Source organism: Muntiacus reevesi, chromosome 9, assembly GCF_963930625.1.
Source record: "Muntiacus reevesi chromosome 9, mMunRee1.1, whole genome shotgun sequence".
NCBI lineage: Eukaryota > Metazoa > Chordata > Mammalia > Artiodactyla > Cervidae > Muntiacus > Muntiacus reevesi.
In genome coordinates this window covers 18,074,455-18,091,628 of record NC_089257.1, presented here as the reverse complement: position 1 = coordinate 18,091,628, position 17,174 = coordinate 18,074,455, and the positions used below count along the sequence as shown (strand labels likewise).

The following is a 17,174-nucleotide window of genomic DNA, read 5'->3' as shown; positions in this document are numbered from 1 at the left end:
CCCTTGGAAATCCTTTCTTCAGTCCATTTTCTCTTATGCATCCTTGCTATCTGATGTTAAGACTGGTTGCATCCATTGACAAAGCTAGTTTTCTCCACTTGTTCTCCATGACCAAGTTTGGTTTTCCTGAATCCATATGGCCTTGAGGATGGGGGCTGTCTTTCCCTGGAGCTCCCCCATAGCATAGGGTGCCACTCAGAAGCCGGAAGTAGTCTGCTTTCACGGTCAGTGCTGTCTGTTAAGACCCCTTGTTTTCCTCTTTGAAGGATGCAGCCTGCTCTCAGTTGCTTTTCAGAGCAGAGAACTCAGATCGAACTAATGCTAACATTGGATGTTCTTCCAGATAATCAACCAGTCAGTCAGTTTCTCTCTTTACACAAACACACACACACACACACTCTTAAAGCTCCCTAAACTCAGCCTATTATAAGCATTTCCTCAAAACATTAAGAACTTTTCCTAAATGAACTCTTAACAGTGGCGTGATGCTTCAGCATGCGAATGAGGCATCGCTTGCCTTCTTAGCTTGTATAATAGTTTAAATATTCAGCAGTGCTACCGAGTGTAGTTTCCCCAGAAGTCACGGACGTGAGCGAAGATGGGTGAGAAAGCACTCGTCGCCCTAAGCCCTGGACCCGAAGGTGGCCTCGCCATGACTCGTGTATGCCGAGGTCCCAGGGCCCCATTTTCTGCTTCACAGGCCGCGGCGGTACTTCCTCCTGTCGTCCCAGGTGGCCCTGCACCCCGAGTCCAGGGAGGACCTGGCCGCCCTGCAGGCCAGACACGGCGAGGCGGTGCTGGTGCTGGACAAGTGCAGCAACCTCTCCGAGGGCGTCCCCGCCGCCCGGAAGCGCTGCCACCAGCAGCAGGCCTTCGACTACCCGCAGGTGCTGCAGGTGAGTGCTCCGCCCGCCTCTCTCGGGGCCGGGCTGGGCCGGGACTGGCCCCAGCCAGCGGGCGTTCCCGCTCCGAGCCGCGCTCGCCGAGCTCCCTGAGGGGAGAGCCAGGCCGGACTGCCGCCCACTGCTGCCCCGCGGACTTCCGGGGGCCTCGGGGTCCGCGAGCTGTTATGCAAAGCTGCTTGGCCCATGAGCGTTGCTGCTCCTTCCACGAACCCATCTTACTGCAAAAAGCACACCCCGTAGATGTACAGAGGAGCCACAGAGTCAAAGCAGGCACCTGTTTTGCTCTTGTTCCTGTATTCCTTATCCAGCCCAGAGGAACTTGCTTCTTTAAGCTGCAGCTTGTATCTGACTAAGCCAGCTGGCACGGCCACAGTGAGTTCTTCCTGGGAGTGGGAGGTCTTTATTTTTTGTTACCGTTTTGTCTCTTGGTGTTTTTGCCACCCCACACGTGTCCTGCTGGTGTCGTGGGGGTGGCAGCACTTTGTAACTGCAGGCAGAGCAGTCCTGTGTTATAAGCGGGCTGTCTGATGCTCCAAGAGCCAAGGGGCCAGGAAGGCAGAAGTTGAGTTTTGTTCACTCTGGTATTGTCTAGTCGCTCAGTCATATCTGACTCTCTGTGACCCCATGGACTGCAGCAGGCCAGGCTTCCCTGTCCTTCCTCATCTCCCAGAGTTTACTCAAAACTCATTGCCATCCAACCATCTCATCCTCTGTCATCCCTTTCTCCTCCCACCTTCAGTCTTTCCCAGCATCAGGGTCTTTTCCAGTGAGTCATTTCTTCATATCAGGTGGCCAAAGTATTGGAGCTTCAGCATCAGCCCTTCCAGTGAATATTCAGGCCTGGTTTCCTTTAGGATGGACTGGTTTGATCTCTTTGCAGTCCAAGGGACTCTCGAGAGCACCAACAGTTCAAAAGCATCAGGTGTTTGGCACTCAGCCTTCCTTATATTTGAAATATTTTGTTCACTTAAGTATTTAAAATACAAATAATTCAGTTCAAGGAGGGATCTTAAGGAGCTGGTGTGGTTGTGTGTGATTTTTATTTTTTCAAAGTCTCCAAAGAGAACTGGCCTGTGCGGGGATTGTTAAAATACCTTCAAAAAGTGCTGCATCTCCTCTGGAATGTCTGACTGATAACAGTGGTGATGTGAGCAGGAGTATTTATAGTAACCTTTGTCTAGACAGGAAAAATGGTTATCAGCACACGTGTCCACATCTGGACGCCGACTCTGGGGCCAGCCAAGCATCCACCTGCCCCTCCGGGCGCCATGACCGATGCCCCTTCTCCACCCCTGCCCTTTCTCATCGCTTTCTCCTTTATCCCCAGAGGAATTTGGCATATTGAGTTACTTCATATTTCTTCTGAACTCGCCTTTTCTCTAGCTTTAAAGATTAAACAGTATTTTTGCTTTTTTTTTTTTCTCCCCAAGAGGCAAAAACTGGAAGAAACTTGAGTATTAGAGACGGAGCTTTCCTTATTTTTTTGGTTGGCCACATTTTTCTCTTGTATATCTCTCCTTTTCCCGAATGTGCCCCATACCCAGTGGGTTTGAGGGAGTGAAGGAGGCAGAAGTGAGGTCTTGCTTTTTGTTGGGTTGTATCTAAATAGAACGTATACGCCTTACTGTGTTTTCAAAGGCAGAGCATTCATGAGATGAATGTCTTCTGTATGCGAAGCACACTGCTGGATGCTGTGGGGGTAGAAAGATGAAAGGAGATTTGATGCTTTCTGTGTAGGGGGTCCTCTCAAGAGCCAGAAATGCCCAGTCCAAATAGTTCTAGTACAAGGCAGGCGGAAGTAAGTACTCTGAGCACTGGGAAGCCACATATATGTACTTAGCATCCCAGGGCTGAAAGAATCCAGTCCTTGGGAAGTCACGCTGTTGAGTTTCCAGAGGAAGACCTGGAGTTGGGTTGTGAACGTTTTCTGAATCTAAGCAGCGGAGGCATTGCAGTGACACTCAAGAGTGGAAATCCAGAGCATTGCAACCTCTTCAGCTTTTCAGTCTGACCCGGGTGAGCTGTTATCTTTTAGCATTTTCCGTGTTGCTTGGCTTCAGCCCTTGAGAGGACTTCATGGTCTGCTGGGATCAGAGTAAGTGGATCAGCGGAACTGGCTTGTAATCCCCTCCCTCTGCCTGTGTTCTGCAGGAGGCTACTTTCTGCATGGTCCTTCGTGGAGCTCGGCTGGGCCAGGCGGTACTGAGTGACGTGTTACGGGCCGGCTGCGTCCCGGTGATCATCGCAGACTCCTACGTTCTGCCTTTCTCTGAAGTCCTCGACTGGAAGAGGTGGGTGTTACCTTCTGATGAACCTTTATCCTGCATGGATTATTTTTAAAGTCCCCCAGCAATTGTAATGCATAGCTAGGTCTGAGAACTACTCCTTCAGAATTTTTTGCTCCATTTTCCATCACGAGAGTTAGTCCATGGACCTGCAGCAGCGATTGGTCACCCGAGGCCTTTGGGCCACATGTGGCACACTGCTAGTATTTGTAAATAAAGTGTTATTGCATCACAACACACCCATTCATTGACACATGATCTTTGGCTGTTTTTGAGCTCCAGTGGCAGAGTAGAGTCCTGCAGTTTAAAATGACAGAGATTATGTGGCCCTGCACATACTAGGGCCTCCATAAATACATGCCGGATAAATGAATGGATTGGGGAATACAGCTGAAGGAGAAGTCATTGTTAACTTAGAGTGGATGGTGACGAGTGGAGAAGAGTGTACTGGGCAGGCAGAACTGGACCCACAAAGGCCCTGTGGTCCGACAGAGTGTGGTGTGTTCAGGAGGCTGAGAGGGTGCCTGTGTGGCCGGAGCACAGTGGGGAGTGGCCGGAGGATGCGAGAGGCGTGGAGTGGTGACGGGGAGGTGAGAGATGGAGCTGGGGGGAGCGCCTTTGAGCTGTTCGACCCCCAGGAAGGGAGAGGAAGGAGGGGCTGCTCAGTGCGAGGACTGTGGGGCTGAGGGAGGCGTGGGGCGTTGTTGCTTCTGCTTGTGAGAGCTGAGCGGGACACACGCAACAGTGCTTTGTAGGCAGGGCTGTACGTACATCTGCCGTCTCCCTCTTGTCTCTAGAGCATCTGTAGTTGTGCCAGAAGAAAAGATGTCAGATGTGTACAGTATTCTGCAGAGCATCCCCCGAAGACAGATTGAAGAAATGCAGAGACAGGTAAGGGGCCAGGCAGCCCTGCAGGGGAGGGGGTGTGGGGGAGGCAAAAGGTGGCCTTGATTGCTTGGATGCAGAGCAGTATCCTTGCCTCTGAGCACAGGCACGGGATTGATGTCCTCCAGTGTGTCAATCAACCAGACCTAAAAGAGGAAAACAGTGTTAGGGGGTTACATCAGAGAAGGCTTGGAATAAAAAACTGTCGAAGATTCAGAAACGCTCCTAAAGTAAGCCTGCTGTGATGCTAGGGTCACACGTCAGCTATGCGTTCAGGACGCCGAGCTGCCCGTCTCTGGAAGGCCGTTTACACAGCAGGTGAGGTCTCCGGTGACTGAGACAGACGTGGAAGCCGGTATGTTTCAGGGCGCTGCTTCTCAGAAGCTTTGACCTTGAGTGATGTGGTATCAGCTAGCCTGGGTCCCCGCAGAGTACTGGGCAGAGTCCCTGTGCTATACAGGAGGTCCTTATTAGTTGTCTGATATATAGTAGTGTATACATGACTTCCCTGGTGGCTCAAAGGGTAAAGCGTCTGCCTGCAATGCAGGAGACCCAGTTTCAATCCCTGGGTTGGGGAGATCCTCTGGAGAAGGAAATGGCAACCCACTCCAGTACTCTTGCCTGGAAAATTTCATGGACGGAGGAGAGTGGTAGGCTACAGTCCATGGGATCGCAAAGAGTCGGACACGACTGAGCGACTTCACTTTTTCACTTTAGTGTGTATGTATCAGCCCCAATCTCCCAATTTATTCCTCTCCCCCTTCCACCCTGGTAACCCTGAGTTTGTTTTCTACATCTGTGACTCTGCTTCTGTTTCGTAAACAGGTTCATTTGTACCGTTATTTTAGATTCCACATATAAGCAACATCATATGATATCTGTCTTTCTCTGTCTGACTTCACTTAGCATGATAATCTCTAGGTCTGTCATGTTGCTGCCAATGACACTATTTTGTTTGTATGGCTGATACGCGATCGTATACGTGTATGATGTCTTCTTTAGCCATTCCTCTGTCCGTGGGCGTTTAGGCTCCTTCCTTGTCTTGGCTGTCGTAAACAGTGCTGCCGTGAATATTGAGGGGGTGCCTGCGTCCTTTCAGATCATGGTTTTCTCCAGTTGTTTTCTTCTTTTAATGGATTTTTACAAGTTTTTATTCTCATCAAAATTATCTGTGTAGGTGATGAGCCGGAGAAGAGGTCTGGAGGGCCCTCACCATGGAGGCTGTAGCCGTCTCCACGCACCCCTGTGTCTAACTTTGTCGCAGGAATGAGCCTCAGGCCTCTGTCTGGGTGAGGGCAGGGCTGTCACCCGGCAGTGTGGAAGTGGGGAGGGACTCTGGGCTTCTGACTGCTGCTTAAACACATTGTCCATCTGTCCTGCCCCGAGCTCCGCCCCTTCCCCGAGTGTCTGCAGCAGAACGCAGGGCTTTCTCGGCTCCTCTCGGGTGTGCTCTCTTGGGCCTGCCACATCAGCCACCACTTGCTTTCCTGCCTCCACAGTTTGCTAGTGTTATCTCCTCCCCCGTTCTCTTTATTTTGGATTATGCCTTCGTTTTAGGGTTTTAGGAGGGAGTTAGTGGATGTGTTCAGTCCGCCTCTTTATTTTGGTACCCAGCTCCTTAGACCGAACGGATGGTACATCACGCAGTGATTGGGTCTGTAGGTTCTGACCCCCAGACTGCCTGTGTCGAACGCCAGCTTCGCCAGTTGCTGACTATGTGCCCTTGGCCAAGGCTCTGCCTTCTTTGGACCCCCGTGACCTCATCTGTCAAGCACTTTGGCATTCTGATTTGAAAACAAATCACGGGTTAAGTTTAGCCTCCCCGTAGTCTTTTTCCTAGCACATCCATGTTCGTTTCAAGTCTCTGGGCTTCCCCGTTTGTTGCTTAATTGCTGACCTCATCTGAGTTGTAGTGAATTAGAAAATCAGCCTAGAAATATCTACAGTCTTGATCTGAACTTGTGGTTCTTACAACCCATGTAGAAAAAAAAAATGCTCCTTGACGGGACCTGGTGTTAATGTTTTTTATGTTTCATTTTATGGCATCTTGACTTGTTAATGTAAGTAAATAGGGAATCATCTGCTAAATCAGATGCCGTCTTTTATAGATTTATAAAAGGCTAAGAAAACACCAGGGAGGTAAAAAAGGAGCAAATTCTGCCCAGTTACCTTCTCCAGCCCACTACCTTCCTATTGGGAAGAGAATCACTTAGTTTTTAGAGCAGAGCACCCAGGGCCGGCTCACAGATTGCCCTTTTCCGTGGGAACTTGGCTTAGGAGCCACGGTCTGAGATGAGCCTTGCCAGTCTTCTCAAGTGACAGGTTCGAAATCATAGAACCATTGAAGTGGAGTGACTAAAGGTTACTTAAAACAGTGTACTTTTAGGTTATTTGGTTCCAAGAGACACATTTGGAGTCCTTAAAAGACTCCGGTTTGAGCCCTGTGTTGGTCTCTATTAATTGTGCGACTGTGACACGTCTGTGACCAAAGCTCCTCGGACTTCCCCATTTATGGAATCCAGGGTGGGCTAGACCAGCTCTCGTTGCATTCAGCTGTTAAAAACACTGTGTAACTCCTGTCCTTGACAGCATTAATAATTGAGTGGTCATCTCTTTCCCATGACCACCTCCTGTCATGAGGGCCTGTTACTGTCTGTGGTGGTGAATACCCTGTATTATGTCCACTGGCAGAATAAAGGTGATCTCAGTACTTTCCTGGGCTTCCCTGGTGGCTTAGATGGCAAAGAATCTGCCTGGAATTCGGGGAGGCCTGGGTGCGATCCGTGAGTTGGAAAGATCTCCCGGAGAAGGGACTGGCAGCCCACTCCAGTATTCTTGCCTGGAGAATTCCATGGACAGATGAGCCTGCTGGGCTACAGTCCACGGGATCGCAAAGAGTCGGATACGACTGAGCGACTCACAGTTTGACTTTCAGTCCTTTCCTGCCTCCTGTCCTAAATCTCCCTTCTGCTTGCTGACGCTCTTCTCTGTGCTCCTTTCAGACCGTCTGAGATGCTTCGCTGCCGTGGCCCAGTTAGTCCTGCTCCCCTCTCTCTGAATAGGCTATGTCCCCAGAATGACCTCTTTTCTTCTCCCAGCCTCGGATTTCTAGACTGGACTGATCTCAGCCAGAGGTGAGATTATCCGGTTGCAGCAGTTCCCAGAGAGTTCGAAAGGATGACCAGGTTCCACTCCCAGATGTCAGTGGTACACCTGTCTCCCAGGCTGTGACACCTTGAAATGTCTGCACATGCCGCCAGACGCCTCCCAAGGGGGCAGAAGTGCGGTGCTTGGGAGCCGCTTTCATACTGATAACCTGGTCATCTCTCTAAGGTCAGAGACGGCTCTTTTGTTCTTTCCAGAATATGCTAGTCCTTTGCCTTCTGTATCCCCTGCATTGATTCAATCTGACCTTGGCAGGAGTAACTGAAGAAACTAGCACACGCTTGATTCTTGAAAGGTATTATATCTCAGTGAATTCTCTTTAGGGAGGTCCAGTTTGAGTCTTTGTAAGACAGGGATCAGCTTTTAGGGGAAAACCTGTTGCATCAGTAGTTGATACCTTAGAACCCTGGGTTGCTTATGTTAAAATGAGCTGAGACTGAGGAACAGAGGGTGGGATTTTCTTGCTGAGCAGCTCAGGACGGGCCGAGGGGCTGCACGCACAGTTGTCGCCAGCAGAGGGCTCCATCCACTTTGCAGTGATTCGTTTTCCTTCTGAGTGGCCATTTTTAAGGAGTCCTGAGTGCCATGAGCTATGCTGACACCGCTCCTCAGAGCCGCTCTCCAGAGAGACCTGCTCCTTCCTGTGCTTTTTAGCACAGGATTCTGCTCTCCTGTGATGGAACAGAGCCAGAGTATCTGAATTTGACCCCCAAGATACGGGTGGGATCTTGGTGAGGGCGGTAATGCAGCTTCGAGTTCAGGGACTATAATCTGATCGGTGGGTATGTGGTGACAGCCCTTAACATGACCCGGGAGTTAGGACGCAGCAAGAAAGGAGGATATTCTGCCTGACAAGTGAGCATAGTTAACTTTTCCTCCTCACCTGAGATGCGATAGTGAAGCAGCCGTTCAAGTTATATGCAGGGCTAGAACCTGAAGTAAGAGCTAGACGTAAGCTAAGACTATTGAAGTACAATCTGCATCTGTGTTTTCTACCCCTGAAAACCAGCAACCGGCTGTGTTGGCGTATAAGGCATTGGAAGAGCTGGGGTGGCTTACAGGGCTTTCTGTGGTTTAGTTAGAAATCAGTTCCTTCCATTAATAGAGATTAATAGTTGCTTTTGTTGTTGTTCAGTTGGTAAGTCATGTCCAACTCTTTGTGACCCCACAGACTGTGTAGCATGCCAGGCTTCCTTGTCCTTGACTGTCTCCCAGAGTCTGCTCAAACTCAGGTCCATTGAGTCAGTGATGCCATCCAACCACCTCATCCTCTGTCGTCCCCTTCTCCCCCTGCCCTCAATCTTTCCCAGCATCAGAGTATTTTCTAACGAGTCTGTTCTTTGCATCAGGTGGCCACAGTATTGGAGCTGCAGCTTCAGCATCAGTCCTTTCAATGAATATTTAGGGTTGATTTCCTTCAGGATGAACTGGTTTGATCTCCTTGCAGTCCAAGGGACTCTCAAGAGTCTTCTCCAGCACCACAGTTCAAAAACATCAATTCTTTGGTGCTCAGCCTTCTTTATGGTCCAACTCTCATATCTGTACATGACTACTGGAAAAGCCATAGCTTTGACTCTGTGGAACTTTGTCGGCAGAGTGATGTCTCTGCTTTTTAGTAAGCTCTCTAGGTTTGTCATAGCTTTCTGTCCACAGAGTAAGCCTCTTTTAATTTCATAGCTGCAGTCACTGTCCACAGCAAGTCAGTAGAGGTTAATAGTTATAGAGGTATAAAGCCAACTTGTCAGCCTTTTATTGTCTTATGAGCTGTATTAGCTCATTAACTTAGTGGTGCCCTAATTATGTTTTTTTTTTCCTCCAAGGGGAAATGATAGGAGATAATAAGAAATTTGTGACCCCTACCCACACATGCCTAATGGCCATCCTGGGGATATGTGGGGACAAGCCCAGAGAAAGCTGAGAAGATGGTGCAGATTTTCCAAAGCAGGTTAGTGGTCTGAAATGGGAGGAAGTCTGGGTTAAAGCTGTTAGGGACAGGTTTATTGGGGAGGTAGTATTTGATGGCAGCCTTAGAGGTGGAGGGTTCCATCCACTACCTTCCTCATGTTGGAAGCCAGGAAGAAGTATGCAACCAAGTATTTTTCTACAGTCTAATGGAACATTCACGTCCGCAGTCTCCTTTGGAATCACAATGAAAAAGAGAGCAACCCAGGATATTGGAAGGCTGACTAGACCCTGGACTGTATAGTTGGCAGTGTTTGTGTGGAGAGGGAGGAGGGTGTAAATGGATCCTCAGTTTATCTGTTGAGTGGAGTTTCCAAACATTCTTTTATTGGTCAGTGGCTCCGCCAGCAGTGACCTCTAACCTCAGCCACACTAGGAGGTGGAAGTCAGGAGCCTGCCTTGCCTTTGAACTCTTCTTTGTACTCAATTGACTGGGAGCCTTTGAGGTGGCAGAAACATTCAGCATCTTCTTTGCTCTCTCTCCTTGAACGCTTGGCCAAGTTAAAATATCAGTTTCTTTTCTATTACACCGACCCATCTCACCCTGCCTGCATATTTTCCTATTATGCTAAGCACATCGAGTATCTGTTCTCTAGAGGAGTGCGTGAAGATATAACGGGCTGATTAGGAAAAAGAGCATGTCTATTGAAGAATATGTGGTCCCCTCACCTGGCAGGACTGTTGTCAGGCCTAGCTGTGGTTGAGGAGAAAGCAGAAGAGACCACAGAACAGTAAGTGTGTGTATGTGTCCACCAGAGTTCATGCACTTTATTCAGGGGAGACACCCCACAGGAGGCCGATGTTTTATCTTCCATGTGATTTCAGCACATTGAACTGTCTGCTTTCCATAGACATGGTAGTTTCGAAGTTACATCTTTGAAGGACAGAAAGACTGTAAGTGAGGGGCTGTGACATGGGGCATCTGCCAGTCAGGCGTGAATAGAGAAGACGGAAAAGTTGTTTTAAAAATAGAACTTGGATGGAATGCTCTATAAATAATAAGTGCTGGAGAGGGGGTGGAGAGAAGGGAACCCTCCTACAGTGTTGGTGGGAATATAAATTGGTATGGCCATTATGAGAACAGTAAGGGGGTTCCTTAAAAAACTAAAAATAGAGCTGCAATATGACCTGGAAATCCCACTCCTAGGCATATATCCGGAGAGAAACATGATCCAAAAGGATATATGTGACCCAGTGTTCACTGCGGCACTGTTTACAATAGCCAAGACATGGAAACACCTAAATGTCTGTCGAAAGAGGAGTGGATGAAGATGTACATATGTACAGTGGAATGTTACACAACCATTACAAAGAATGAAATAATGCCACTTGCAGCAACATGGATTGACCTAGAGATTGTCATGATGAGTGACATAAGTCAGAGAAGGAGAAACATCGTGTGACATCCCTTATATGTGGAATCTAAAGAGAATTGATACCGATGAACTTACAAAACAGAAAAGGACCCGCAGACTTGGAGAGTAAACTTACGGTTGCCAAGACGAGGGATGCAGGAAAGAATAGTTGGAGAGCTGGGATGGACCTGTACACACTGCTGTGATTAAGATGGTTAGCCAAGGATAGCCAGCGAGGACTTACTGCACAGCACAGGGAACTCTGCTCAATGCTGTGTGGTGGCCTGGATGGGAGGGGAGTTTAAGGCAGAATCGACACATATGTATGTGTGTGTATACATACATATATATGTATGTATGTGTGGCTGGGTCCCTTCGCTGTTCACCTGAAAGTGTCATGACATTGTTAATTGGCTATACCCCAAGACAAAATAAAAAGTCAAAAAAAATAGAACTTGGGACTTCTCTGCACTCCAGTGGTTAACACTTCACCTTCCAATGCAGGGTGTGTGGGTTTGATCCCTGATTGAGGAGCTAAGGTCGTACATGCCTCACGGCCAGAAATCCAGAACATAAACAACAGAAGCACTATTGTAGCAAATTCAATAAAGACTTATAAAAAATGGTCCACATCAAAAAAAACCAAAAACTTAAACAATGAAAACAGAACTCTCAGCACTCTGGATACATGGCAGACAACAGAATGTGCTTCTCGATATCCTGGGTGTGTCATCGTAAGATGGTAGAATTCATGGGTTCAAAGAAATATGTACGTGTTTGTTTTGCATATTTTGGACTTCTGGCATCCAAATGAGTCTTACCATCACTTTGATCGTTGAATATAGTTTCTATTTTGTTGCCTCGATGCTGTTTTTGACGGAGCATCTTAAAATTGTTGAAATACAGAAAGGGCTGTTCTTGAGGATGCCCTGCAGTCTTTTAAGTGAGGGTTTACGTTTTGCATATATAAATGTGTTTTTAAAATATTGGCTTTCGCGTAAAGTATTTTCAAAAGTTTTCTATCTAAAATGATTTGCTTTATTTTTTATAAGTGTTTTGTGATGCACTTAAAGGTGTCAGCCCTCGGATGTCTAGAGCCCCCAGCAGCCTGGACGGATGCGCTCTCCGAGGGTCCCCTGTGTTTGACCGTTGTGTCCCTTGACGGCTCCATAGCAGTCTGTCCATTTCCCCTCCCTCCCTGCCCCCAACACACACAGTTTACCAAACAAGCTCTTTAAACAGAGCACTGAGAATAGGCAGTGAGAGGAGTGATCTGAATTTTTTTAATGTGCGGAAATGGAAGAAGAGACGTGAAGCGATCCTCGGGAGACCACACAACACATGAGGGACAGACGGGGGAACATAGTCTGTCTTGCCGGCCACAGCTTTATTCAAATCCTAGAGCTTGGTGGCCTGGATTGAGGCTGAATGTCAGGATGAGCTTCCCAGCAATTTAGGTTAACTGCTTATTGGATTGTCTCTCCTAAAAAGTGGTTGCCCGAGACATGTGAGACTGGACATGTCTCTGGAAATATGAAGAATGTGGAAAAGACTTCACTTCTAATTTCCAGGATTTGACATTGTAATGTCTGTTACTCTTCCCGCCTCTACCCGCCGCCCCCCCATCCTGTGAAATTGAAAAAAACCTTAATATGCATAAATGAATTCTCAGGGCTTTGAAAAAAAATGCCAAGTATTCCCTCCCCCGCCCCCCGCCCCTCTCTAGTCCCAACACGCCTCTCCAAGCTCTGCCAATCTCGGCTTTCATCCTTGCCCTTAAAAAAGCTACTGGATCACTTACCCGTCAGCGAAACACGTTGACCCGATCCTTGGCGTCCTCCTTGTGAAACAGACAATTGTGGTTCTGATACAAAGCCAGGCTCTTTGGCCAGTGGGAGAGCCTTGGAGAAGAGTGTGATTACTGGATATTTTGAGTTTCATAATTTTGTTTCAATTTTGTCACTCTGTTGGAGTTTTCCTGAATGTGTAAATCCATATTGTGAAGGAGATCAGTCAACTTATGTTTAAAGCAGGATAAAATAAGGACTCATTTAATTGGAACTCTTAAGGAAGAGCACTTTTATGTGTTTAACTGTTTTTTTTTTTTTTCAACTTTAGTATTAAGAACCTTATTGGAAAAAGACTTTTGCCAAGTATCTGATGGGAAGCCAAGAAAAGCATTTTAATAGAACGGTCTCAAATTTATAGTACACTAGGGCCTGTAAATAAATTTCCCTGTCTTTAAGGTTGGGGCTGATTTGCAGTTATTTTGTATAGCTTCTGAGATTTAAATCCTCACAGTCCAGATGGGGAGATCATAAAGCTGCTTTCCTTGGCAGCCCTGGCATACATTGTCCACGGCGAGCTCTGTCTGTAAATGCTTACTTAGCGTCTTGTGATGCCAGTTTTTAATTGGTTTAGTGACCTTTCCTAGAGCAGCTCCCCCCACCCCAAATATTTTCAAACTCTTGGAGAATTAGAGTCCTTGATTTCATAATGCAGACTTGTCAGGTACATATATATTAAGTACCTACTTTTTTGCTAGAATTGTATAGGTATATGAAAGGAGATTTTTACAAAGGGGGAGGGCACGAACACAGATTCCGTCCTCGGGGGTGCTAGGGAGAATGCTTTCAGTAACAGATGAATGCAGAGGCCAGAAGGGCTGCCTCTCAGTTGTATCAGGAAGGGAAAGGAGGCTTCCTGACTGGGTGGCCTCGAATGGGGCGAGAGGATGCTCCGCGAGGTGCTGAGCTCCGCCCAGAGGTTGGCATCCGTGGGAAAGACTCGGTAGGTCCGATGGAGCAGCCTGAAGCGGACCTTGAAATAACCAGCAAGAGAGAACTTTCTAGGGAGCTGGAAGGACGGGAAAGGTCAGTGAAAAGTGAAGAGTAATGAAACAACGCACGATGAAAGGGGAAAGCAATATCAATTAAGGAGACTGAGGGGGGGAAATCAAAGAGCTGGAAGGAACCTTAGAAATTATTCAGCCCTTTCTTTGTATTTTATAAATGAGGTGGAAGCCCTAGCGTTCAAGTGATCTTGAGGATGAATTGTTAGGGCCAGAGCCTCGCCTTGCCTGACCCAGGTCTGCTGACTGCAGCTGATGGATTTAGGGTGGAAGGGGAACCTTGTGTACTACAGTAATTTTCAATTCAGGGAGTCTTGAGTGGCATTTTATTTTTTAAAAAATGAAGGATAATAGAAAGGAAGGCATCAAGAGTATTACCTAGCAAGGGTAAATCTTTCCTGGAATCTTTTCTTGCATATGTATATGTGCAGTGAGTGTCAGTATTTAATGTATTTATATGTTTCTTGGTGTGGGTCCCAGTCCAGAAAGTCTGAGAGATGTTGATAGTGGCAAGCACATGGGCTTTTGAGTTGGGGAGACCTGAATTTGCATCCCAGGCTGTACCTTCTGTCTGCCAGCTTTGTGAGCATGGGGAAGTCACTTTGCCAAGTGTCAATTTTCTTATCTCCGACCTGGGGATAATAGTCCAATTCTTTGTGAGCCCATGGACTAGAACCCACCAGGCTCCTCTGTCCATGGAATTCTCCAGGCAAGAATACTGAAGTGGGTTGCCATTCCCTTCTGGGGATCTTCCCGACCCACGGATCGAAGCCAGGTCTCCTGCACTGCAAGCAGATTCTTTACCGTCTGAGCTACAGGGAAGCCCCCAATAATACAATAGAGCAGTTGTGCTGTTTAAATGAAATCCTTGAATTAAAGCATCTAGAGGCCCGTCTGCCTGCTCTGTGTTGGCCTTTGTCTGGGCGTGCTTCGCCTGGGTCTAGCTTTGAACACTGGCAGGAGCCCCCTGGTTTGGAGCTTGGGCTTCAGGAACCACAGTAAGTTACCAGCGCGGATGTATTATGCATTTGCTTCTGGGCTTGGAAACTTGAAACAGAACTTACTCCTGTGGGTCTGGTGTGCTTTCTACATCTTGGAATAGAGGGAGGTTCCCTCTCTGGTTTTCAGAATGGCTTATGAAAAGTGGTTCTTTAGCTGGCCTTAAAAAAAATTCATTGGCACGTTTGGGTCAACTACTATTACTTTTTCCCCTTTCCAATGAGAACGATTTTCATACTGAGTCTTCCCCCCCCCCCCCCCTTTTAATGCATCCTCTGCTGGATCATGATTTTACTCGCTTTTTTGAACCAGAAGATTAAAAAATAAGCATAAAGAGAAAAGTCAAAATCAGAATTGACATTTGGGTGGTGAACACTTGGAGAACTGGAGTTTTACTAGGTATGTACTAAAAATAAAGCAACTTTTTATGTGAATTTAAGAGGACCGGTGAGATATCTCTTAGGAATAGCTGTTGTTCGCCTCCTACTGAAAGGGTAATGAGTTGTATCATCTGGTTTTCCTGGTTCTCTGCTGTTCCCCTCGCCCTTGCTGCCCTTCCCCCACCCCTGTCCAGCCAGCTCCATCCCATATTTGAAATCCCGCTGGAGAGTGAGTGAGCGCTTCATCCCTAGATGATTTGGGCCAGGGGCTAAAACACTGCCATAAATCTGCAGCTCATTTTAATGCCACGTTAAAACAGTGTGAGCGCCTGGTTTCCGTGGCCCCTGCCCTCTTTCTTTATGGGCTTCTTTGGCTCTTCTTTATAAAGAGGCCCTGTGGAGTCATTTTAAAGTTCTTATCAGTTTGCTGACAGCTATATGGGCCTTTCTGCCGAGTCCAGGAGCTCAGGCAGGCGTGTGAAACTTCTGATATTAAAATTGAAGAAAAATGCCAGGCAGAAGGGATTGGGGAGCGCAGTGGTGATTTGGAGGTGAAAGACTAGCGAGGTAATTAACCTCTGCAGGTCCGGAACTCCGCCCCTGGCCGGATAAGTTGCTCCTGGCTGGTGGGGACAGGGCAGCAAGGGTTAGGCCGGGGAGGGCTTTCCAAGGGTTTTTATTTTTACCCCTGATGAGAAATGCCGTTCAGCTGGCAGCCTGTGCGTTCAGGCTTCAGCAAGCGAGTTGGGCAGTCCTGAAGGGCTAAGGGAGCCAGGTTTACAATGCAGTTTTTTTTTTTTCCCCCTAAAGGCTGTCTGACTGGCTAGACCTCTGGCAGCTCCAGCTCACTGTCTCTGTGTCCACTGCATCACTGTTATCGAATTTAAAGGAACTTTCATCAGTCTGCTCGGCTGCCCCTTTTAGACCAGATTGCTAACTCCCAGTAATCCTCGCAGAGTGCTTGGTGGAAGCGCCAGGCCCTCTATAAATGTCAGCCTGCAGAGCTTGGCCCTTTTTACCCTCTCAGTTACAAAGAGGTGGACTGGAAGCTGCTCCTCCCTCTCCTCCACCACTTTTCCTTTCTCTCTTTGCTGGAAAACTCTAGCAGCAGACAGCTGAGGGGAAGGAAAAACCATTACCTGGATCAAGGCCAGTGGCTTGATGGAGCCTCAAAATCTCTGGCCTCTCCTGACCAGAGTGTTTTTCCAGGCACTTCAAAAAGTACACCCTCACCCTCCTCCAGCTTTCAGCTTTCCAGCCTTGATTCCAGGTGGGCTGACTGGGGGCATCATGCCCTCAGAATCTGTATCTGTCTGCTCCTCTTCTCCTAACTAAAGCTTTTAGGAAGAGGATAGTAGAGATAAGCAAAATCCGGTGGACATATATTTTTAACTGCCCTGCACCCTTTTGGCGCAAACACGTTATTTTTCCTTTTTTAAATAGTTTTGGACATGAGTACTTTTGCAAGTGTATTCAATTTAAAATACTCATTTAACTTGAGGTTGAAGCAAAAGCAAAGAATTTTTGCAGTAAGTTAGTCAAATTATATAGCTGTTGATCTAGGATCGATGGTTTTCATTCAGCAAACAATAAAAAAATACCGGTTTGTTTTACTACATGTGTAGCTCCTGTGGGGAGAGTAATTAGTTATGAAAACTGACCAAGCTATAAATCAAAATAAAATACCCCAACCTCCAAAGCAACCAAGCTACTTTTTTGAACATTTCTGACAATATCAATAAATATTCTGATATTATGAACAATATCAGTAGAATAAATTGATATTCTATAATTAAGTTTACTGAATCAGAAGTTTTTGCTTGTGGTATAATTTTAATAAATTTACTAAAAATATTTTACAAATAATTTAATGCACTGAAAGTTCTCAGTAAATATATGATTATGAGCAGTCTTCGTTATACACCCTTTGCAAGGGGTGTGGCTCTGTCATATGACCACTTTCCTCCTTGGGCATTGGTTGCAGAGCTGGCTCTAGAGTTAACCATGAGTTAATCCTTTGTAACAAGTCCCCAATATGGGGCATTGCTTTAGGAAATGGCCTCTCTAATAAAAGTGTTAAACATTAATTTGCAGCCTATATAAGGATTGTCTGACTCTTTGGGGCCGGTCTCCTACAGAGTGGAACTATTTGTGAAGCATTTCTGAGAAATAATTGCTCATTACAGGAAGTGTAGTGCAGGCTTTGTGAATTCATTGTATATCTACTTAGAAAAATATTTAGGTTTGTTTACAAAAGAATAACTTGTAAATGTCCAAGTGTCGATACATTTGGTAAAGAATTCACTATCGTCAGGTCTTCAGTAAGGGTCAAACTGATCCATTAGATTTCTGTCTATATTTATGAACCTTAATATTGATTATTTTGT

The 17,174-nt window shown here is 46.8% G+C and overlaps 1 protein-coding gene across 1 annotated transcript in view; it reads left to right on the top strand.

Moving 5' to 3' along the window:
• EXT2 (exostosin glycosyltransferase 2) overlaps positions 1-17,174 on the top strand; it is a 136,904-nt gene that overhangs the window by 22,937 nt on the left and 96,793 nt on the right. Inside the window, exons 5-7 of the mRNA XM_065944452.1 lie at positions 701-896; positions 3,057-3,196; positions 3,988-4,081. Coding sequence (XP_065800524.1) covers positions 701-896; positions 3,057-3,196; positions 3,988-4,081 — 430 coding nt within the window. The remainder of the gene's footprint in view (positions 1-700; positions 897-3,056; positions 3,197-3,987; positions 4,082-17,174) is intronic.